Source organism: Lepisosteus oculatus, chromosome 2 (assembly GCF_040954835.1).
Source record: "Lepisosteus oculatus isolate fLepOcu1 chromosome 2, fLepOcu1.hap2, whole genome shotgun sequence".
NCBI lineage: Eukaryota > Metazoa > Chordata > Actinopteri > Semionotiformes > Lepisosteidae > Lepisosteus > Lepisosteus oculatus.
Window position 1 is genome coordinate 34477185 of NC_090697.1, and position 19342 is coordinate 34496526.

At 39.9% G+C, this 19342-nt stretch overlaps 1 protein-coding gene across 1 annotated transcript; it reads left to right on the forward strand.

Annotated features, from left to right (window-relative positions):
• The first annotated feature begins 7767 nt into the window (after nt 1-7767).
• bend3 (BEN domain containing 3) lies at nt 7768-18047 on the forward strand. Its single transcript, XM_006626033.3, has 4 exons — nt 7768-7905; nt 10096-10150; nt 12183-12403; nt 12903-18047. The coding sequence occupies exons 2-4, from the start codon at nt 10099-10101 to the stop codon at nt 15156-15158; spliced, it is 2529 nt and encodes an 842-aa protein (XP_006626096.3). The 5' UTR covers nt 7768-7905; nt 10096-10098; the 3' UTR covers nt 15159-18047.
• The last annotated feature ends 1295 nt before the right edge of the window (nt 18048-19342 follow it).

The window sequence follows — 19342 nt, forward strand, 5'->3', positions numbered from 1 at the left end:
AGCTTTTAGTAGAAGGCATTTTTGTAGATTTTGTTTTTTCTGTTGTTTTGTGAGAAGTTCCGATTTTGTTCTACACAATACACTCAATGTTAGGATGCAGACTTAAAAGTCTTGAACAATAGAACGCCAATGACAGAAAGACTATAAGGTGTATCATGAGTCTGCAACTTGACACTGTCTCTATTTTGTTCATAGAGATGATTTTTGTGGTTTGCATGCATGCAACCTGAGAGGAACGTTGACAAGAAGGCTGAGTTTACATAAATGATCTAGATTGGGATTCAGCTACCTTTCTTCCTTCTGTGGTGTAATTACAGCCCAATCTGGAGACAGCTAGCACAGCAAACAGATTTTGTTACACTATTCCTTCAAACACTTCGAGGGGTTACTTTCTGAGCAACAGAGGACCAGGGCGTCATAGGGATGCATTGTTCCTTAAACGTCTTCCAGTGTTACTACAACTGAATGATTTCAAACACGAGAAGGAAATAAATCTCCATATTTTAACTTGTGGAAGTGTTTTTCCTCCATTTCGAAACCTGGAATCAGATGGGTGCGTTACTTCACCCATCACACTCCTTGGGTGCTTCTTTTTATTTTCTGATTTTCTTATATAGTTCGACATTCTAAATTAGTCTGCAGGTTGTCAAATTCTAATTGCCCACAATGGCCTGTTTATTCTGTACACTTGAGATATAGGTTTTTCTTATTCCTTGTGGTTTTCCTTCTTTGTTCAGCTTGTTATGGAGTGGTAAGCAAATTTTATGAGGATCAGAAGAAACCACTCTGAGCATGTGCGCTTGTCAAAAAATAATACATCATCTGTCCATTGATTAAAAGTTTTGGGTGTCTGTTTGGATCAATTGATCATTCCTGAATGACAGTGACGTGTACAAGTTACTTTGTTACATAAACACTAAATGACCTTGCTAAATACCTGACTGGCCTTGACCTCACCGAGGCTGTTGGGGCGATCCAACTGTGATGGACCATCCAGGAGTGCCGAGTAGTTATTGATGACAACCTGACTGCACGGCTCATTATTGATCAAGTCCTGGGACCTCACCTGCTGCCCTTCCTGCGGGCTCCCCCTGACGTGACAGGTTCCAGCAGGACAATGCACGTCCTCGTGCTGTTCACCTTTTCGTGAGAGATGCGAACGTGATGTTCATCAGACTTGAGCCATGTGGAACACCTTTGGGATGATCTGAGACAACAACATGGGCATCTAAGCCTCAGAGATCAGCGCATAGGCACGTACGTGTGAACAAGTAAGGGAAAATTTACCACTGAGAAATAGAAAACAGAAACACAGTGTTTCAGCCTTGTGACACCTGAAGAAAGCTCTACACCCACAATGTTGTGTTTCTCCTTTCCATTTTTCAGCGTGGAATTAACCCCTTACTTGTTCTGTAAGGAGGCGATATGGAGAAATGCCACAAGCATCTATAAATGTGTCGCAATCTAGATTATATAGTATATTTGTATTAAATGTAATTAATATGCGTTTAATCATTGAGTCGGATGACAAGCATTTGAACATGGAGCTTCATCAGTGTAATTTCCGTCTCCCTGTACCTGGCGTGTTTCATGCCTCATCAGTTGAAGTATCTGGATGCTGCTACCTCTGCTGGCACTGAAACAGACCATTAACTGAGTAATGGTTCTGCTACTCTTAACCCCCATTAAAATGAGTTGCTGCTCTTTTTAAAGTACTTATGTATCTTGCTAGTTACTTGTAAAAATCCAATTCGCTTTGTTTGATTTCCACTAAAAATAAAGTCATATCCAAGGAACTTAGCGCCGTACGCGGAAAAAGTTCTGTTGCTTTTGATCAGATTGTTTATCATTGTAAATCATGGGGTGACACTTTTGTATGCTGATAAACTCTTATTTACCTTTTTGTTATTTCGAATCCACGGTGTGATGGAAGATTCTCCTCCTAATTCCATTGCTAATAATTATTTGCTGGCTTTCTAATGAATTGGTACTTTTCTGCTTAGAGATTCTCAAATGTACCTAGCAGAGCTACTGCAGTTGATGCACCTCTATCTCGTGCTGCATTTGATCTCAATGAGTGCCGAATAATTAGATAGAAATGGCTGTGTGCACTTCACAGGCTTGCCGGTGAAGTTCGCCTGTGGTGAATCACTTGAAAAAAAGTATTGGCACCCTGTTGGGTTTGCCCCCAGTAGTCAATGGCTAATTGAAGTTGGTCTTATATACTGTTGCGTAGAAGGGAAAAACGTTCAGTAATGCTGAGAAGATCAAAGACAACCACAGAAGCAGAACCAAATGCCTGCTAAACTTCACAGGAGGTTCATACAGTATGTGTTAAAATCCATTCCAACCATCACAGCAAAATCACCAGGAAATAAGCAGCTACAGATTTTACAGCCGAATCACTGCTGGATAAAGACATATTTCCCTGGTCCTTCTTTCCATGGTCAGGATGTCTAGTGGGCCGTGCTGATGCCGAAAGGATTGTCATTGACCTGCTTCCTAGAGGGGAGTGTGTAGGTGCAGCCAGGCCATTAATGCTGTGAAATGTGCTGTAATATTAGTGTAAATATATTTAGTGTGTAAATATTATTTCTATCAAAGGTGTTGCACAAATCTTCTAAAGCATGTGATATTAAATGCATCTACTGCTTCATATTTATTCCTTCATAGATCCATGTATAATGCTGTTTGAAAATCATTCTGCACGACAACACATCAGAACACATTTTCATCACAGCAAAACAAATTGCTGTGCTAATGCTTCATACCAAGTGACTGCTGACAGTTCTGTATTTCTGTTGTATTAGTGAACCCATTAAATAAACTTGATTTTAGAATATTTCCCGTATTTGATTTCCACAGGATATTTGTGTGTATCTCCTACTACAAATTATTTATTTTGCCTGTATTCCAAATGTTCTCAGTTTAAATTTATATTCTTGCTCTGCTAGCATGAACTGTGACTTCTCTGTCCACCAGATGGAGACATTTGCCTACCACTTTATGTGATATAGTTGCTGCTGACTTCGGTTCTCTGAACCATTTATCTACCCACTGAGATATTCATCAGTTCACATCTGCTCCCGTGCAATCTCAAACACAGAGCTACGAGTGGGTTTCCTCCGGTAAATGCCTCTGTTTAATTTAATTTATCTTTACCCCTTATGAATAGACAAACTTTTATTATTCCTGAAGTCTTAAAAAGGACAAATACAGGATTTATACCATAATGGATCCAACTGTGCTTGCTCTTCAAATTATAACCACTAAGTTTCTCATGAAGGTGCCACTTAAACTTGCATTAGCTTTTTCACAAACTTTTGTGCACTGCAGGGAGCAGTGAGAGGAAACGAAGGTCTAATCATGTTTTGAAACCTCTGTGATTTTGCTGATGCACCATTTTTCTCCACTTGGCAAAGAAGGGGGAGCACTATAAAAGCAACATAAATGTTAACATGTACAGAGAGAAGTGTAGAATTTAAATCAATGGGAGTTACGATCTATTAGTAAGACCTAATTTAGAATTTTGTGTACAGTTGTGGCATCTTTATTTCAAAACATACATTGCCTCCCTTGAATCAGTACAGATAAGAATGACTAATTATACCATATAATTTGACTTAATATATATATTAAACTAATTGGCTAAAGGTATTGAATCTTTTTTTTTGTCTTGTACAGAGAAGACTACAAGAGGACTCAATTGCTCAGATTCCTTGAAGGCACTGAGGAAGTTAGTCAGTGGATTTCTTCAGGACATGTGACTCTAGGCTGAAGAGGAATGAAGACTGAGAACAGAAGGAATGTCTGCATGCAGAGGGTTGTGGGAGTTTGGTACCTGATACCCAGTATGTCACTGAAGCTGATTCCCTGGCACCTTTCAGGAAACAGAGGGATAAGATCCTCAGATCAGCTACTAGCAGCTAAGCAAATATCCTAAATGCTCTGAATTGCTGCCTCTCATTCGTAATCTTCCTTGTGTTTTTATGTACTTAGCATTAGGGATCAGATTTCAATATATTATCCTTATGGTCTTCTCAATCCTCCCTGAAGCAGGTCAACCTTCTTACTAGTCACACCACTGCCTTTTGAAAACACGTTCACAAGGAATAACAACTTCCAAAAATCAGATACTATGTAAGTGTTTTCTGAGTAACAGTTAGTTTTGGCCTAACCTGCTTGGTCATAGGTCAAGGAGGCTGTGACCCTCATGCTATGTACAGTAAGGGGGAGCTGCAAAGGTGGAGATGGGGTATAGGAGGGATGCATGAGACAAAGTGCAAAAAGAGATGTTTGGGTTAGATAGATATACTGTACAGTTAATGTTGGGAATCATTATGGTTTAGAACAGCTGGGTGAGACTGATTTGTTGTCATTATCCCAAACTTTAGCTAAAGTCAACATTAGGATTCTCTACAGAAAACCAATGGGTGAGATTTCTTTCTGGGAAAAGCTTAGCAAATCATACAAAATGTATAAACTGAAGGAAGGCTGTTTATCACATTATTGTAGCTATTTCCTGTGGCAATTCATTAAAGTCAGGATTCAGTTCAGATTTACAAAAATCTATAATAAGCTTGATTGTTCTTCATTTAGGAAGAAAAACACCAATTTATATACTACGAGAAAGTGACAGCTTCTCACTACCATATAACATAACATATACAAATACATGACCTGAAAATTTTTCTTACATGACACTTACAGTAGGTATTGACTGACTTGGCTGGGTAGCGCCAGGGAGAACCATTTGTCATAGGATTCCTGCCAATTCCTTAGCCATGTGCGGAGCGGTGGCACTTTGGCTAAGGATCTGTGCCTGTGGCTGGAAGGTTGCTGGTTCAACTCCCACAGGCGGCAGAGGAATCCTGCTCTGTTGGGTCCTTGAGCAAGGCCCTTAACCCCAACTGCTCCAGGGGCACCGTAAAAATGGCTGACCCAGTGCTCTGACCACAAGCTTCTCTCTCCCTGTCTGTGTATCTCATGGAGAGCAAGACGGGGTATGCAAATAGTCAAATTCCTCATGCAAGGAATTATATATGGCCAATAAAGTGATCTTATAATTCAGCGTGCAGCCTAAAACAGACTGACACCTAGCAAAGCAACCCAAGTGGATGCTGGGGATGATGGACTCTGAAAATCCCTTTGAGTATGAGAAACGATTAAACCACTACTGTCTCTCCTTGCTGAGGCCGTTACAAGAAAATGGGATTGAAGAAAAAGGATGTGTTTATCTGAGGTTGAAATCATAGTGTGATTTAGACGTATGATTAAAGGGACAAATGGATGACAGACACTTAGGCATTACTATACTATGGTGCTCTCTTGCTTTATTCCTAACATAGGAATACAAAAATGCAGATGTGTAGTTGTGTGGGAGAGAGGAGTGGGAGAATGGTGAATTAAATAAATTGGGAACACGAAAACAGAAGAGGAAATTCTAACAATGAAGGGACCTACCATGAAGTGCCTTCATGAGCTCATTCCAGTATGTCAATATATTTTTACAAAGCCCAGCCTTCTCAATACAAATTGCTTTTGTAATATTGACATAACTGTCTGACAGAAATCTACCACTATGGTATTATCTTATTTATATTATATAATACATATGGAAAATAAACCAACCAACAAATCAAACTAATGTGCTTTACCACAATGTTGTGAGCTATCTAATTATTTGTGATTGTTTATTTGATTTTAATGTGCCTATGTTTTTCTGATCATAGTCTGTTACAGTGCATCTATAACTAACTAATTTTCATATCTTTTTAACTTACAATGCTCTTCAAAACTAATTGGACTACTTTAACACTTTGAATTTTAAAATTTGAAGTTATTGTGACCCCAATCTAAAGGTTTATTGAAATCATTGGGATGAATGTGAAGTATGCTTTTGTTCTAATATTACTAAATGTTTATATGAAATTACCCAAAAGTAAAATGGATACTATCTTGTACATATTATTCACATTAATATCATTATTAAAAGTACAAATGTATTGACTGTAAGACAAAAATAAGTTTTGACTTTGCTTCTGCAATACTTTTGGAGGGCACTGCAGCATAGTTGAACAAGACAAACTGAGCTAAAAAAAGACCAAGATAAATGCAACATATCTCCAAAAATTGGGTCTTGTCTATGGCGTGGGATTCATTCTCCACTTCAAGGAACTAGGTTTTCCGGTGGAGAAAAAAAACAACCGAGAAACTGTACAGCAGTCACAAAGTATCTTGCTCTGAAATAAAACAAGCACTGTTCCATATTTACTGTATGAATAAGAAATTGTAACACCAGGCCAAAATTCAAATAAGACCACTAATGTTATTCATAACTAATAAGAAAATGCATGTTTATGCTACATAATTAATATTGCAAGCATCATTTGATTCATCAGGTTTGAGTTACTGTTCATGATCAAATTCAATTGACTTACTGTAGATACCATCAGTCTATCATTCTCTTTGTATGCCAGAATGGCAGAATGTTGAATGGAAGACTATGACAGGCAGAGCAGCTCAAATTACACTGTGCTGTGTGGAGGGAGACTGGCCTGCCTGGAATCCCCACTTTGACTTGGTTCCGAAAAGAAAGAAAAATGGCAGGGTCTTGTTTTGTGCACTACAGCCATTATCACCTCTCAGCTGTTAACTCATGTTGATCTGGTCACGTTCTGTGGCTAACTCTTTTTATTTAACAAATATGTACACCCACAGGCAATACACTATCGCCAAATCACAGTTTTGCTTTGATATGCATATTTCAGTCAGCTGTGTCTAAAATTCAAATAAGGTTTCTTTTATTTGTGCGTTTGATAACAAGGATATGGTATACTAAAATATTCAATATACAGGAGTAATACAGTATAGGCTGAAGAATCCATTCTGAAGATCTAGGATTTAAATACAGACTGACACTTATAACCTATACTAAGATATTACCTTGGTATGTTAAAAACCTGAAAAGATCACCTACTGTAGTGCATAAACAAACACACACAATCTCGGGTTATGTTATGAAGAGGAACCTACATTGTCACATGGAGTCTAGATTTTCCTTTTCCGCAGCCACAATGTAGACTAATTACTTTTACTTTTAGTTGTTATTCCATATACAAGTCTCGATGTGCAAGCCATTCTAGTTCTATAATTTAACTATAGTATTTGGATGATATATTTTAAACAAGACGACTCAAAAAGAAAGATGTGCGTGGATAATAAGAAAAATACAAAACCCCAGCGTCTTAAGACGCCCGTAAATGATTTTAGAGTAATTTTCAGCTTGACAAGAGAGGTAAGACATTTCCCGCTAAATCAGTTCCGTGTCAAGAAAGGCAGAACACCTGTTGTAAAAAAGTCGTTCCAAATAGTTGAAATATACATCTTATCTTTCCAAACGCGTAAGCACTGTCAAAATGACAGGGATTTCCCCCAAGTGATGTCTTCCTCTCTGCAAACACAGCTGAACGCACGCTGCATGATGCTCAGACATGAAGTGATGGCAAATATCAATTTTTGAGTCAGATTATCTCATGAATGAAAACAACTTCTGCATCAACTATTCAGAGAAATGTGAAAAATACATATTTGGCGTGTCACTATATCGAAACGATATGCAACAAAACCAAAAAAGAACAAAAATGTACATTTTTTACTCAGCATCCTTATTCTTTCCCACACGCAAACGTGACCAGAACTTTGGCTTGCCCACAGTAACCCACAGCTGTGCGGAAATGACACAGCAGGCGAGTGCCGTCACGTCACTCGAGAGGGCACAGACAAGAAAAACACGGCGGACAGTAACACGGACGACACTCAGGCGTGTAAAAAATATACCGTGATGCGAGGAATCGGACATGCTCGCCGAATTTATTAGTTTGCAGGCTACGCCAGTGTTCGAAGGTGAGTTCGGAACTACTCAATGCTTTAGCGCTGTGCAATAAATCAAAGAGGGGAAAAAACTCGCCCGTAGATCTTTTTCCTGCCGCGTCACGCAAAGAGAATTCCATTATTAAAACAGAACCCAACAACAAAAAAAGACCAAGTGGGCGTGGGGTGGGCTTCTGCACTGTCGTTTTGGGTACGGATCGTGCTCTGGAACATCTGTATCCCAAGTTTTATGTCGTAGAAAATATGAAAAAAGTGCGATGAGAGGATATCCCTCTCGGGTTGTTGCGGTTCGTGGGTTGCTAGTGGAAGAATGAGGAAGTGGAGTGGTCTGGAGTCTGGCGAGTTTCATCTGTGTGCGTGTGAGTGGAGTCACAGCGCCTCCACGGCTCTGCTGAGGAGATCCGCTTACTGCAGCGCCAGTACAGAATAGAACGTACTGGTGCTGCAAAGGGTCATGTTTCAGTTGGGGAGCCCTTCATAACATTTAAATAAGAGTAACTAGAGGAAAAAGGTCACATTTATGACCGATTTCTGGGTTTAGGGGATCTGTGCATAATATATCGCAAATCTTAACTTGAAGAACATGTTATAAATATCCTTTTTTGTTCGTGTTTAAGCAGCCGACATCATGTTTTGATATGCTTAAAATGTCAAAAAATATTTTAAATTCAAAACAGAAGCACAAGCACATGACTTAAGCTTACAGTTACCAAACTGTATAATGAACATTAGCAAAAAGCTCGTTAAACACTCCTGTACTAAAAACATACGTTGCAATTAACTATATTTGTTAGGTCAAAGAATTATAATACCGTGCTTACGAGGATAACGGTATTTTTCCTACTGTAATAAATTACCTTGTAAAACACGTTCATACAATCAACTCCAACAATATAATTATCAAATTCTATGCCAGCTGAGTTGTCAAACTTTGAGCTGTGAAAGTAGGCTTTGCAGACAAATGTGAACCGGTTTATTTCTGTAATGGGCAAGAACTGTTGTATTGTATCCTTTTGTTACTATTAACAGGTGCGATATTTTTGTTATGATTCCATAGGCTCATTGCGTGCCAAATTACCCGCAGTCCACAAAAAAACAGCTGAAAATTTTAATGCTGCTTATTTTTGTGTTTTTAAAGACAGAGGTCACGTACGAAATAAACCCAAATATTGAAATTCACCATGATGAAGACTTACATTGAGATGCACCATTTTGTGTTGGCAGTTTAGGGGGAGTTAGTCATAATTGAAATAAATTCTCATTCTGGAACATATAAAAATTATGTTTAAGAATGACAGTAGTCCAAGTGTAACCGACATTCTGTTTGCAAATCTGCTTTTGACATATTTGTGTTTTCTTGGATTATATTGTGCAGTACTACGAAATACTTTGAGTTCAGGGAGAGAGAAATCATAAAATGTGTATAAATAAAGAAATCTTTAAAACTAAAACCATGTGCTGTGTGTAACCCGTGATTGAAGAGAATTGGCTTAGGGTTACAGAACTATTGTAGTATCTCTTAGGTCTTTGTTGTTACCATCTTCAAAAATTGAGTCCAGTAAAGATCTGCCACGGGCATTTGTGGGCATATTCTGAAGGCCTTAACAGAGAAAGTTAAATATGAAAGAAATTTGAAATTTCTGGCATTTCTACTGCGGAATAAATAAGCACATAACATAACTCAAGAAACTGAAGGTTTATTCCATGCTGTAAAGAAAAGAGACACAATATTTCGGCTGTGAAGCCTTCTTCAGGTGACACCTGAAGAAGACACAACAATGTTCCCTTCAGCATGGAATAAACCTTTACCTGTGCCTCACTATTTTTATAGATTCATCTATAAGGCCATGGTATCATAGATATTGTTTTAGATCCTCAGAACCACACCAAAATGAAATGCATATGATTAACACACAAAATAGGCTCAGCTAGTTCTCACCATTGAATGTTATTTTTCGGCCTAAGTTCATACATAAATACAACATGAAAGTGGAATTTAGGATTCTAGCCTGCATAACACCAGTACTGTTATGTCATAAGTGAGAAGTACATGAATGTGGTTTTACAAAAGGCCTGAAACCTTGATCACATTGGTGATGATGATTAAGATGAAAGGGACTACAGTACGTAGTTCAATGTCAGTAAAGTTCTGTAGGCGAACTGTGATTCAGTGTTGTGCGTTTGTGGTTGATGTCATTTTAGGTCATGAACTGTTCTGAGCATGGGGAGACGTCAGATGGTGAGGCATCAGAGACAGGTAAGCATGTTCATCATCTGACCCTGTCGCGTGACAAGACTGAAGGCCTGTGTGCTGTAGGTGTTTCAGTGCTACCAATAGAAACAATGCAAATAATCTACAATACAAGGACCGGCTACTGCATAAGGATTCATCATTCAAACCACAGCTTGTGGGGATACACATCCTTGTTTGTCAAGAGATTTGACGAAAAGCATGGGTAGGATTTAAATTAAATCCTTGGGGATAGATCCTCATTATAATAAAAAAAACTTTTGAAATCCGTCCATTATCAGAAGGCCACTCCTTGAAGCCAAGGGTGTGTGCAAGGTAACACCCCGCACAGGATTCCAGTTCATCTTAGGGTACTCGGACTCAGAGAGGCGGATAATGCCGGCGTCACACTACATGACTTTTCTTAGGATTTCCAGTCGTAGCCTTCATTTACAGAATTCTAAGAAAATCACAGCGAGTTGTAGAGTTGCAGTACGCACCCGTTACCATCAGTTGTGTAGTGCGACACCCCCAGCAACTCAGTCATAGCACTTAACAGCCCCTAAGACTCTGCGTATGATAAGTTGATGTTACGATGTTACATTTTTTCAAGATCTTTACGTGCTTGTCCTCCGTGTTGTTTGTGCGGTGCCCCTCCTCTTATTCCGGTGTGCTCCACATTGTTTGGCTGCCAAAATGAGGCGACCTCGCGGTAATTTTGTGGCACAATACGAGATTTGGAACCGTGACAAAAAGTTGCAAGGGAATCTTGGAATTAGTCACAACCCGCGATTCCTGGTCGGATAATTTGACTCCCTCTAGGATAGAAAAGGCAGCGAGATTCAGCAACTGCAGTCGTGAAATTTGACATGCTCTCCGACTAGAAGTCGTGTCGAGTCATGTAGTGTGACGCCGGCTTCAGAGACACCAGTTAATTATCCCCCATGTCTGGCCAGTGGGAGGAAACTGGCACTTACTCAGTGCAGCCACTCACAAACATGGGAGAAGATGCCAACTCCACACCGAAGGTGCTCCGGTTTGGAATCGAACCCAGGACCCTAGAGCTGTGAGGCTAACCACCATGCAGCCCCCTGTTTAAATCATTTCAATGAAACTGGGATCTCCTCTGTCCAGGCTCTGACTTGCACCCTCATACTGTACCTTAAAATCTTTAGCTGCAGTGCTTTCATAAATTTTAAACTTCATTTAAAAGACTTAAATCTTTGCATAACTGCTTGTAGGAACAGTATTTTTAATCTGACATTTCGGATGAATTTGTTCACTTCAAGTTTGCCGGTTATTTTGTGGAATTATTTGAGTAGTTTGAAAATAATGATGATGTTATGCTTTGAGTGTTGCATGTAACATTACTGTTTGCAAGACTCTTATATTAATATGCCAGACCAATAATTGGTTTTGCACCAAATGACCTAAGTGTGTTATTGTCTAAACCAGTGGTTCTCAAACTGTGGTACACCTACCTGCAGTGGTACGTGGAGTGCCGCCAGGTGGTACGCCACATGACCCTGGAACTGTGTTGTGTGCGCTGAAAAATCGGGACGGGTTTTCATATTTTCTATTTTAAGATGTATCGAATACGCAGCCTACGTACTACGATACAGCGCGCGCTAATACTTGAGTGGACAGAGCAATGTAACGTAATTCTATACCACTCTATAGGAATGCATGCTATGAACGTAAGTGACCAATATGATGAAATATGATCATCAAGAGCAGGGACACCTAATGAGCCAAAAAAGGGACAAAGTGATTCTTGCAAACGGCCTGCTCTGTATATACAGCAGAAGGATCATGGCTGTGAAGGACTATTGTTCCTCCTGTTTTCTAATCACGTTTTCTGCTATACCCAGGCAAAACATATTCCTTGTGATGCATCAAGCGCTCATAGTTTTATCATGTTAAACTTTAAGGTCCAAAACCTATAGATGATAAAACATGGTCCCTAAAACAGAAGCAGTTCTTTAATGCTGAAATAGCCCCGTGTTCAGGTACTGCCCACTGAGGAAAAGAATGACTGTGTTTGCGTGCTTCTCGGCAGAAAGAAGACCCCTGCGCTGTGTGAAAATGGAGAGACTCATGGAAGAGGCAGCTATCGAGTGGTCCGCAGGCTGCAATACACCTGAAGGCAGCATGGAGAAGGTGCTGTGCAGCAGTGTGGAGACGACGGGCAAGAGGGCCAACACCCAGATTGTTGTAGACAGCCCGAGCAGTGAGCAAGAACAGCCCACCAGCGTAAAAAGACAGAAAGTTTCAGCAGAGGTAAGTGGGAAGAACACCAGTCAGGCAGTTTTCCTGAATCCCAGTTCAGTCATTCCACGTCTTCAGCAGTGGTTTCATGCTGCATAACGCTACAGCAGAAGAACTTAGTGAAAGAAAAAGAAAACTGGCTGTGCTGGCAGCCTTTTTCAGCATTGGTCAGGGTTATTTATTTTATGCCGATTCTAGATAAAAGCAGAAGAGTCATGGGAGGTTACACAAAAATAATCGGCAGAGATGTGTGTACATGCTAGATAAGCTTCACATTAAGTTGTGCTTGTAAATGAAATGTTTCATGCCACAACATAACGAATTACACATCTGGAATCACACTCCTTTTGAAGGAAAACCCTTGTCTTTTAGAGCGGAAAAATAATTCTGATTGAAGATGATTGGTAATGTACCATAAAACAACACTTCGACACACACACACAAATGATTTCAGCTTGCATCAGAAAGCCAGTTTTTGTCATGGGGTGTTAATTTGTTTTTTACTTTGAAGGGGAGTAAAAGCACAGACCACCCGCAGGAAGTTCAGACAAGCACAGACTACACAGGCAAATCGAAGACTTCACTTGTGATGTCACCCGGTGAGAACAAGGACTCTTCTACCGAGAAAACAATAGCATCTTACAGGAAGCCTCTGTACAGCATTTCACACAAAATCACAGAAAAGAAAAACGCTTCTGGCCTTGATCAGCATTCACTGCACGAAGCTGGAGACCGAGGGAACTACAGCAGCCTTTTATTTCCCAAAATCACTGGGGAACCGAACAGGAGGGAGCCCAGCATAGCCATGGCTGCCACGAGCAGCGAAAGCGAGTCTAACATTTATTCTTTGATAGAAAAAATGTTTTTTATTCTCAACACGCTGAACTCCAGCATGACCCAGCTTCATAGCAAGGTAGACTTGCTTTCGCTGGAAGTGACGAGAATTAAGAAGCGGATCAATCCCTCCGAGCTGGTCGCCGAGTTTCAACCCCCCGCCGAGTACCAGCTGAACACCGAGGAGCTGAAGCAGATCATGGATCAGACCTCGTCGGCGGGGGAGCTGGCCTGCAGGCTGCTTGTGCAGCTTTTCCCTGAGCTTTTCACAGTGGAAGACTACAACAGGAACTGCAACGCCTGTGGGATAGTGAGCAAGAAGAAACTGGATTCGCTTCATTTGCAGCTAATCCGCAACTACGTGGAAGTCTGCTACCCCTTGGTCAAGAACGGGAGCGTCTGGCAGGTGGAGTGCTTGCCTCAAATCAATGATTTTTTCAACCGGTTCTGGGCGCAGAAGGACATGGAGAGTGGACAAGTGTGTAAGAAGGTGACTCCGGGAGCTCATGGTTACGAGCCCGATCAGAGCCAGAGCTGTCACTACATCGATGACGAAGGGCAGGATGAGAGCCTGTCATTGGATTCGAGCAACAACATTGCTGCCTCGGATCTAATGCTGGATGCCCAGGACGTTGTGGAATATCTTGATGAAGTGTCTTCTCCTGGGGATTTTGCAGTTTTCTTAATGCACCGCCTTTTCCCCGAGGTCTTTGAACAAGGAAAAACAATGGAGGGCTACACTTGTTACAGCGGTATGGGGAAACAAATTCTCGATTCTGATCGGCTCGAAATAATCCGGAAGTACATGGAGGCGTACTTTCCAGATATTCAGGAAGAGAGCTGGCTTCAGCTGTGCATGCAGAGGATGGAGGAGGAGTTGGAAAATGCACATGGAAATGGGAGCGAGTCTGAAAATGCCAGGGATGAGAGCTATGATTCGTCTAGTTTACCTGATGATGTATCGGTTGTAAAAGTTGGGGACTTCTGTGATTATGATAAACCAGGTCGAAGATCCAAGAAAATCTGGTTGGTTCCAATCGATTTCGATAAAATCGAAATACCACCTCCGGATTTCGAAGTCCCTCTGCAATATGTGCTTACAAAAGACCAGATTAAGAATAACTATGAGTGCAGCCTGTCCATTGGGAACTTTGCCTCCCGCTTGTTAGTTCTGATGTTTCCTGAGCTCTTCACTTACGAAAACCTGAGGAAGCACTACAATTGCAGTGGGTCCCTGGGCAAAAAGCAGCTGGATCCTGTCCGAATAAAACTGATCAGACATTATGTGCAGCTGCTCTACCCTCGAGCGAAGAATGACCGGGTGTGGACGTTAGAGTTTGTTGGTAAACTGGATGAAAGGTGTCGTCGAAGAGATACCGAGCAGAGGCGCTCCTATCAGCAGCAGCGCAAGGTCTACATTCCGGAACCGGAACACCAAGACTTTGTTGGCTGCCAGCTGAACCCAGATCGATTCCGAGAGGAGTTTGAGGTGCCTCCTTTGCCCCCAGAGAGGAGCACGAAAGATTTCTGCAAAATCCCCCTGGAGGAGTTAGCCGTGCCCTCTCCCGATTTCCCCGTGCCTCCTGTTTACCTCCTCTCGGATACAGAGATCAGGGAGATTGTCCAGCAGAGCTTGTCTGTTGGCAACTTTGCAGCTCGTCTTCTAGTGAGACTCTTTCCAGAGCTGTTCACGCAAGAAAACCTCAGACTGCAGTACAACCACTCTGGTGCCTGTAACAAGAAACAGCTGGACCCGGTTCGACTGAGGCTGATCCGCCACTATGTTGAAGCTGTTTACCCTGTGGACAAGATGGAGGAGGTCTGGCATTACGAGTGCATACCTAGCATTGATGAAAGGTGTAGGAGACCTAATAGAAAAAAGTGTGACATACTGAAGAAAGCTAAGAGAGCCAATACTGTATCATATTTATGAATGTCAACATATTTATATAAAACATATAATTTGCACATGTTCAAAATGCACAAGTACATAAGCTTAAGTGTGAGTTAAATGAAAGTTATAGTACTACATTGGCTAATGCCAGAGTATTATAATTTTCATTTTATCTATTGTAGAAATCTTATGCCAAATTAATAGTTTTAGCAAATTCTAACCTTTTATGTGTCTAGTATTTTACGTGTCCTTGTTACGCTATTGTCAGACTTGAAGCTGGAGTAACTTTTAGTTCTTATGGACATTAATAATGCAACAAGCATTGGGTTTTTCTTATACAGGAGAAAAAAAAACATTATTTTGCCTTAGTGTTGTATGATCTTTCTTCCATATCGTGGATTTGTTAGGATATATGAAGCTGGATTCCAGCTAGGAAATTAATTTAGATAACTGAGTCATTGTCTATCTTATAAGGATTAAGATTCAGCTGCATATAAGCTAACTTCAACAGCAGTGACTCACCCACCTTTATGTATTTATTAACTAGTTTATATTTAGTCATTTTTAATATTAATTACTTAGTATTAGCATAGTCAAAAATGTTAGTTTAATGTATTAAATCCCATGCCTGTACAACTTGTGTGAAATAAAACTTGCCTAATAACTTTTCTGTCGGCTGTAATACAGAAGTATTAATACATCACATACTTATGATTGTTACAGTATGGCCAGTTGTTGTTGCTGCCACAGATTAAGTTCCTTTAAAAGAGGAATATATATATATATTTTAAAAAAGCAGAATCGCCTTTTTTATCACACACCCACACAATTCAGACTCGCCAATTTTTCTTTACGTCTTGGCTCACGCGAGGGGTGATGTACCCACGTCACAAGCTCCACGGCGACGTTCAGGAGGCTTAGCTCTGATTGGCTCGGAGACACGTCCCTCTCTGTGTCGGGGGATGCCGTTTTGGGAGGAGCCCAAAAGAGTCCTGGCTCACTGATCCTCGCACTGATCGAATTGATACTGTGCTGCGGACGTCTTGTGCTCGGTGCGAGCCTGTTGACTGACAGGACTGACAGCAGGCCAAGAGAAGAAACCGTTTTGGAGTGCAGAAATATGGAATGAATCAATGCAAAATTATCTTAATAAATATTCCTAAATTTGGTAAATATTCAGTTAGAAAAAAGTATATCTTAATATTTTTACTTTACGTGATGACAGCTTTTAAAATTTTTGTATTTGTAGAATTTGGGGCGTCCTAAGCCTTAACTGAGCTTTAATATTTTCTGATGTGTAGCTTAGATATTGTTAGCTCCTTTCTCATATTATCAAAACATAATTACAATATTATGGTCTAGGGTAAATTAAAAGTAAGAAATTATTTGTATATTGCAGTTATATTATTCAGACACTGCTATATGGCCGAATTGTCAAGCACATATGCCCTTCACATAAAATTCCCGTATTAACCTTTTTTCTACTTAATACTGTAACGCATACGGCCACCATTGCAGGTTGTTCAAGCCGGCTTACCAGCGCGGTGACGTCACCGCCCTTCCCTGTGAATAGCAGGGACTGCTGCCGTTGGGCTGATAGAAGATTTCCCTTTAGCTCAACTGGCTGGGTCCCTGTTGAGTGACGCCGGAGGCCCGGGTTCGAGTCCCCAACGGTGGGTGGCCGACCCGAGGTGGCAGCGGCGAGGGCGAATACCCACATGAACCCTGGAGCGTTACAATACTTACGTGGCGCAGTTCTGTCACTCGACTTTATTTACTTGTGAGCTCCCTTGGAAAACCGAGCTTAAAATACTTACCATCGTTGACGTTCAAGCTTGAATTTTCTTTCATGACGGCCTTAATATGTTTGTTTATGCTATTGAAGCTGCCTGAAAGCATCTTTGTCAGAGGTTCTGCTGTGACTTGTGGCCTCACCTTTGCTCCTCTCTGTTTTCTGGCCAGATTTTAATTAGCAAAAGTGTTAAAATTGATCTTGCATTGAATTGGATGATAATACAGTATTTTTCAGGAAGACAGTAATTGTAAAAAAGATATGTGGGTTTGAAATGTAAAGCTGTTATAAAAAAAGTTACTTAGAAGTTAGAATGCACATTCTGAACCAAGTGGTGGTTATGGTCAGTTTAATTGTAGTGCTTTGTGAGTAAAGTGATAATCCCATTGACATTTAGGCAAAGGCCTGCATCTGTTTGGTTTAAAGGCCCTGCTTATTACAGTAAAAACCCTTCCTTGTAGAAACTAAGTGGTTTCATATGTAAGAAGCAAGCAGATAATTTCCTAGGTACTTTCTCAAAGTGTTAAGAATAAAACAAACTGTAAAAAAAAAAAATCATACTTTGCATTTGTGCTTTACACATTGTGAACTGTTTTTAAAAGACACCTTGGCAAAGATTTTTACTTCCATCACTGGAATGTTATGGGCAGTAATTGCAAAATCTTGAATTTTTGATGCTATGAATCTCCTCCTCTATTTAAAAGGAAAATCAAGCCTTTTAAAACACTTTAAAAAAATTGTCTAATTTTGTCAGTATGTAAAAAAAAATCTTAGGATGCTTTAAGAAGATTTATTGTAGCAAACAATTTAGAACTTTGCACAACAGTTGAGGAAACAACCTGTGGTCAGACTACTGTCTGAAAAGAATCTCAGTCTAACTGCTGTAAAAATAGTCACATGTTAAAAGTTTTATGTTACATATGATATATGAGGGGAAAAAAACGACACTGTTGCACACCTTACCTTTAGAATACAAAAACCCTTCCTGGTTTTCATCTCTCTGTGATGTCGTGTAATACCCCTTCATAGAAACACTACAGCTTAGTCATTTTGTTATAAAATGTATTGCAAACCTTTCATTTCTCTAATGCCTGCACAAATAAAAAGGTTGGCATAGAGCCTTACACTCCAAACAATGTCTGTCTGAGGATGTCACATACAGTATTTGGTGTAGTTGTTCCCCCTAGCTAAATTAACTTGTGCTCTCATAAAAACAACAATATTAAAAAAGCCATTGGCAGTCACCGTGACATGAGACCTACAGTTGTGGCAGATTTACTAATAGCCCTTAAGTGTCCAGCAAATCTTTCTACTTAATTTTGTTTGAAGATCCAGTAAAAAAACAAAAACATTGTATTAGAAACATTAAAATTAGGCATTTAGTATAAACTGTACCACATGACTACATTTGCCGTCACGTTTTTTCCAGGAATATTTTAAATATAACTCCATCTAGACGAAATCCAGTTGAACATTTCTTGTTTCTGCCTCTTCTTCAGAGTGACCATCTGAAAGTTTATTTTCAAATTGGCACAGTAAGTGATCTTAAGAATTAAGCAGGTAATCCTGTCTGCTGAGCAGTGACTAGGTTCCAGCATGCAAGTGCCACACAGAAGGCACTCCAGCCCCAGATCAAACCCAGGACTCTGTGAGCCAGCTACGCTAGCCACCCCACCAGCTGTTACATCTGTGCACAATTTTAATACACACATGCAATACAACTCATTCAGTTATGTGCACCATGACTAGTCTTAACTCCACCTGACTATAATGAGCACTTCAAACGTATAGTGTGAGTAGAATTTTTTTTTCCCCATTAATGAGGCGCAATATCTAGTATTCAAGATGGTATCATACAGTGTGAATAAAAAAAAGAACATTTACACCTATACCTAAATTCTATTAACTATAAGACTGTCTTATAAGCTGTATATAAGAAACAAAATACATAAGACATAGGCAATAGGCATAAGACAAAGGCAATCATAACACAAAATGATATAATAGGAATTATAGAATCTAGAATCTGTCTGGGTCATCCTATAGACAGCCAAATACATATGTTGACTGTAATTCTGCACTGCATTATACAATCACACATTTTGGTGGAAAAGAATAAATAGTATTTATGGGAAACTTCAATTTTCCCCACATAGCCTGAGAAAAACCTAAGGGAATGTCAAGACCAGAAACAGAAATGGTAGACTGGGTAACAAATGCTTTGTTACTGAATTTGACAGAACTTCTGCAAGATCTACAAGTATTTTATTTATACAGTAATTGTCTTTTCAAACAATCGAATCAGAATGAAGAAGACAAAACCATTCAGGAACTGATTATACTTTGAAGGATACGTGAAACTGTACAAGTTAAGCCTACAGCTATGTCTACAGCTTACAATGACAATTGAGGAAATTCTTTTAAAGGAATT

Bases quoted from the DNA above. Each gene is read 5' to 3' on its own strand.
- bend3 (XM_006626033.3), top strand. From the start codon at position 10,099: ATGAACTGTTCTGAGCATGGGGAGACGTCAGATGGTGAGGCATCAGAG. The intron at 10,151-12,182 runs GTAAGCATGTTC...GCTTCTCGGCAG, and splicing joins TGGTGAGGCATCAGAGACAG to AAAGAAGACCCCTGCGCTGT. The intron at 12,404-12,902 runs GTAAGTGGGAAG...TTTACTTTGAAG, and splicing joins GACAGAAAGTTTCAGCAGAG to GGGAGTAAAAGCACAGACCA.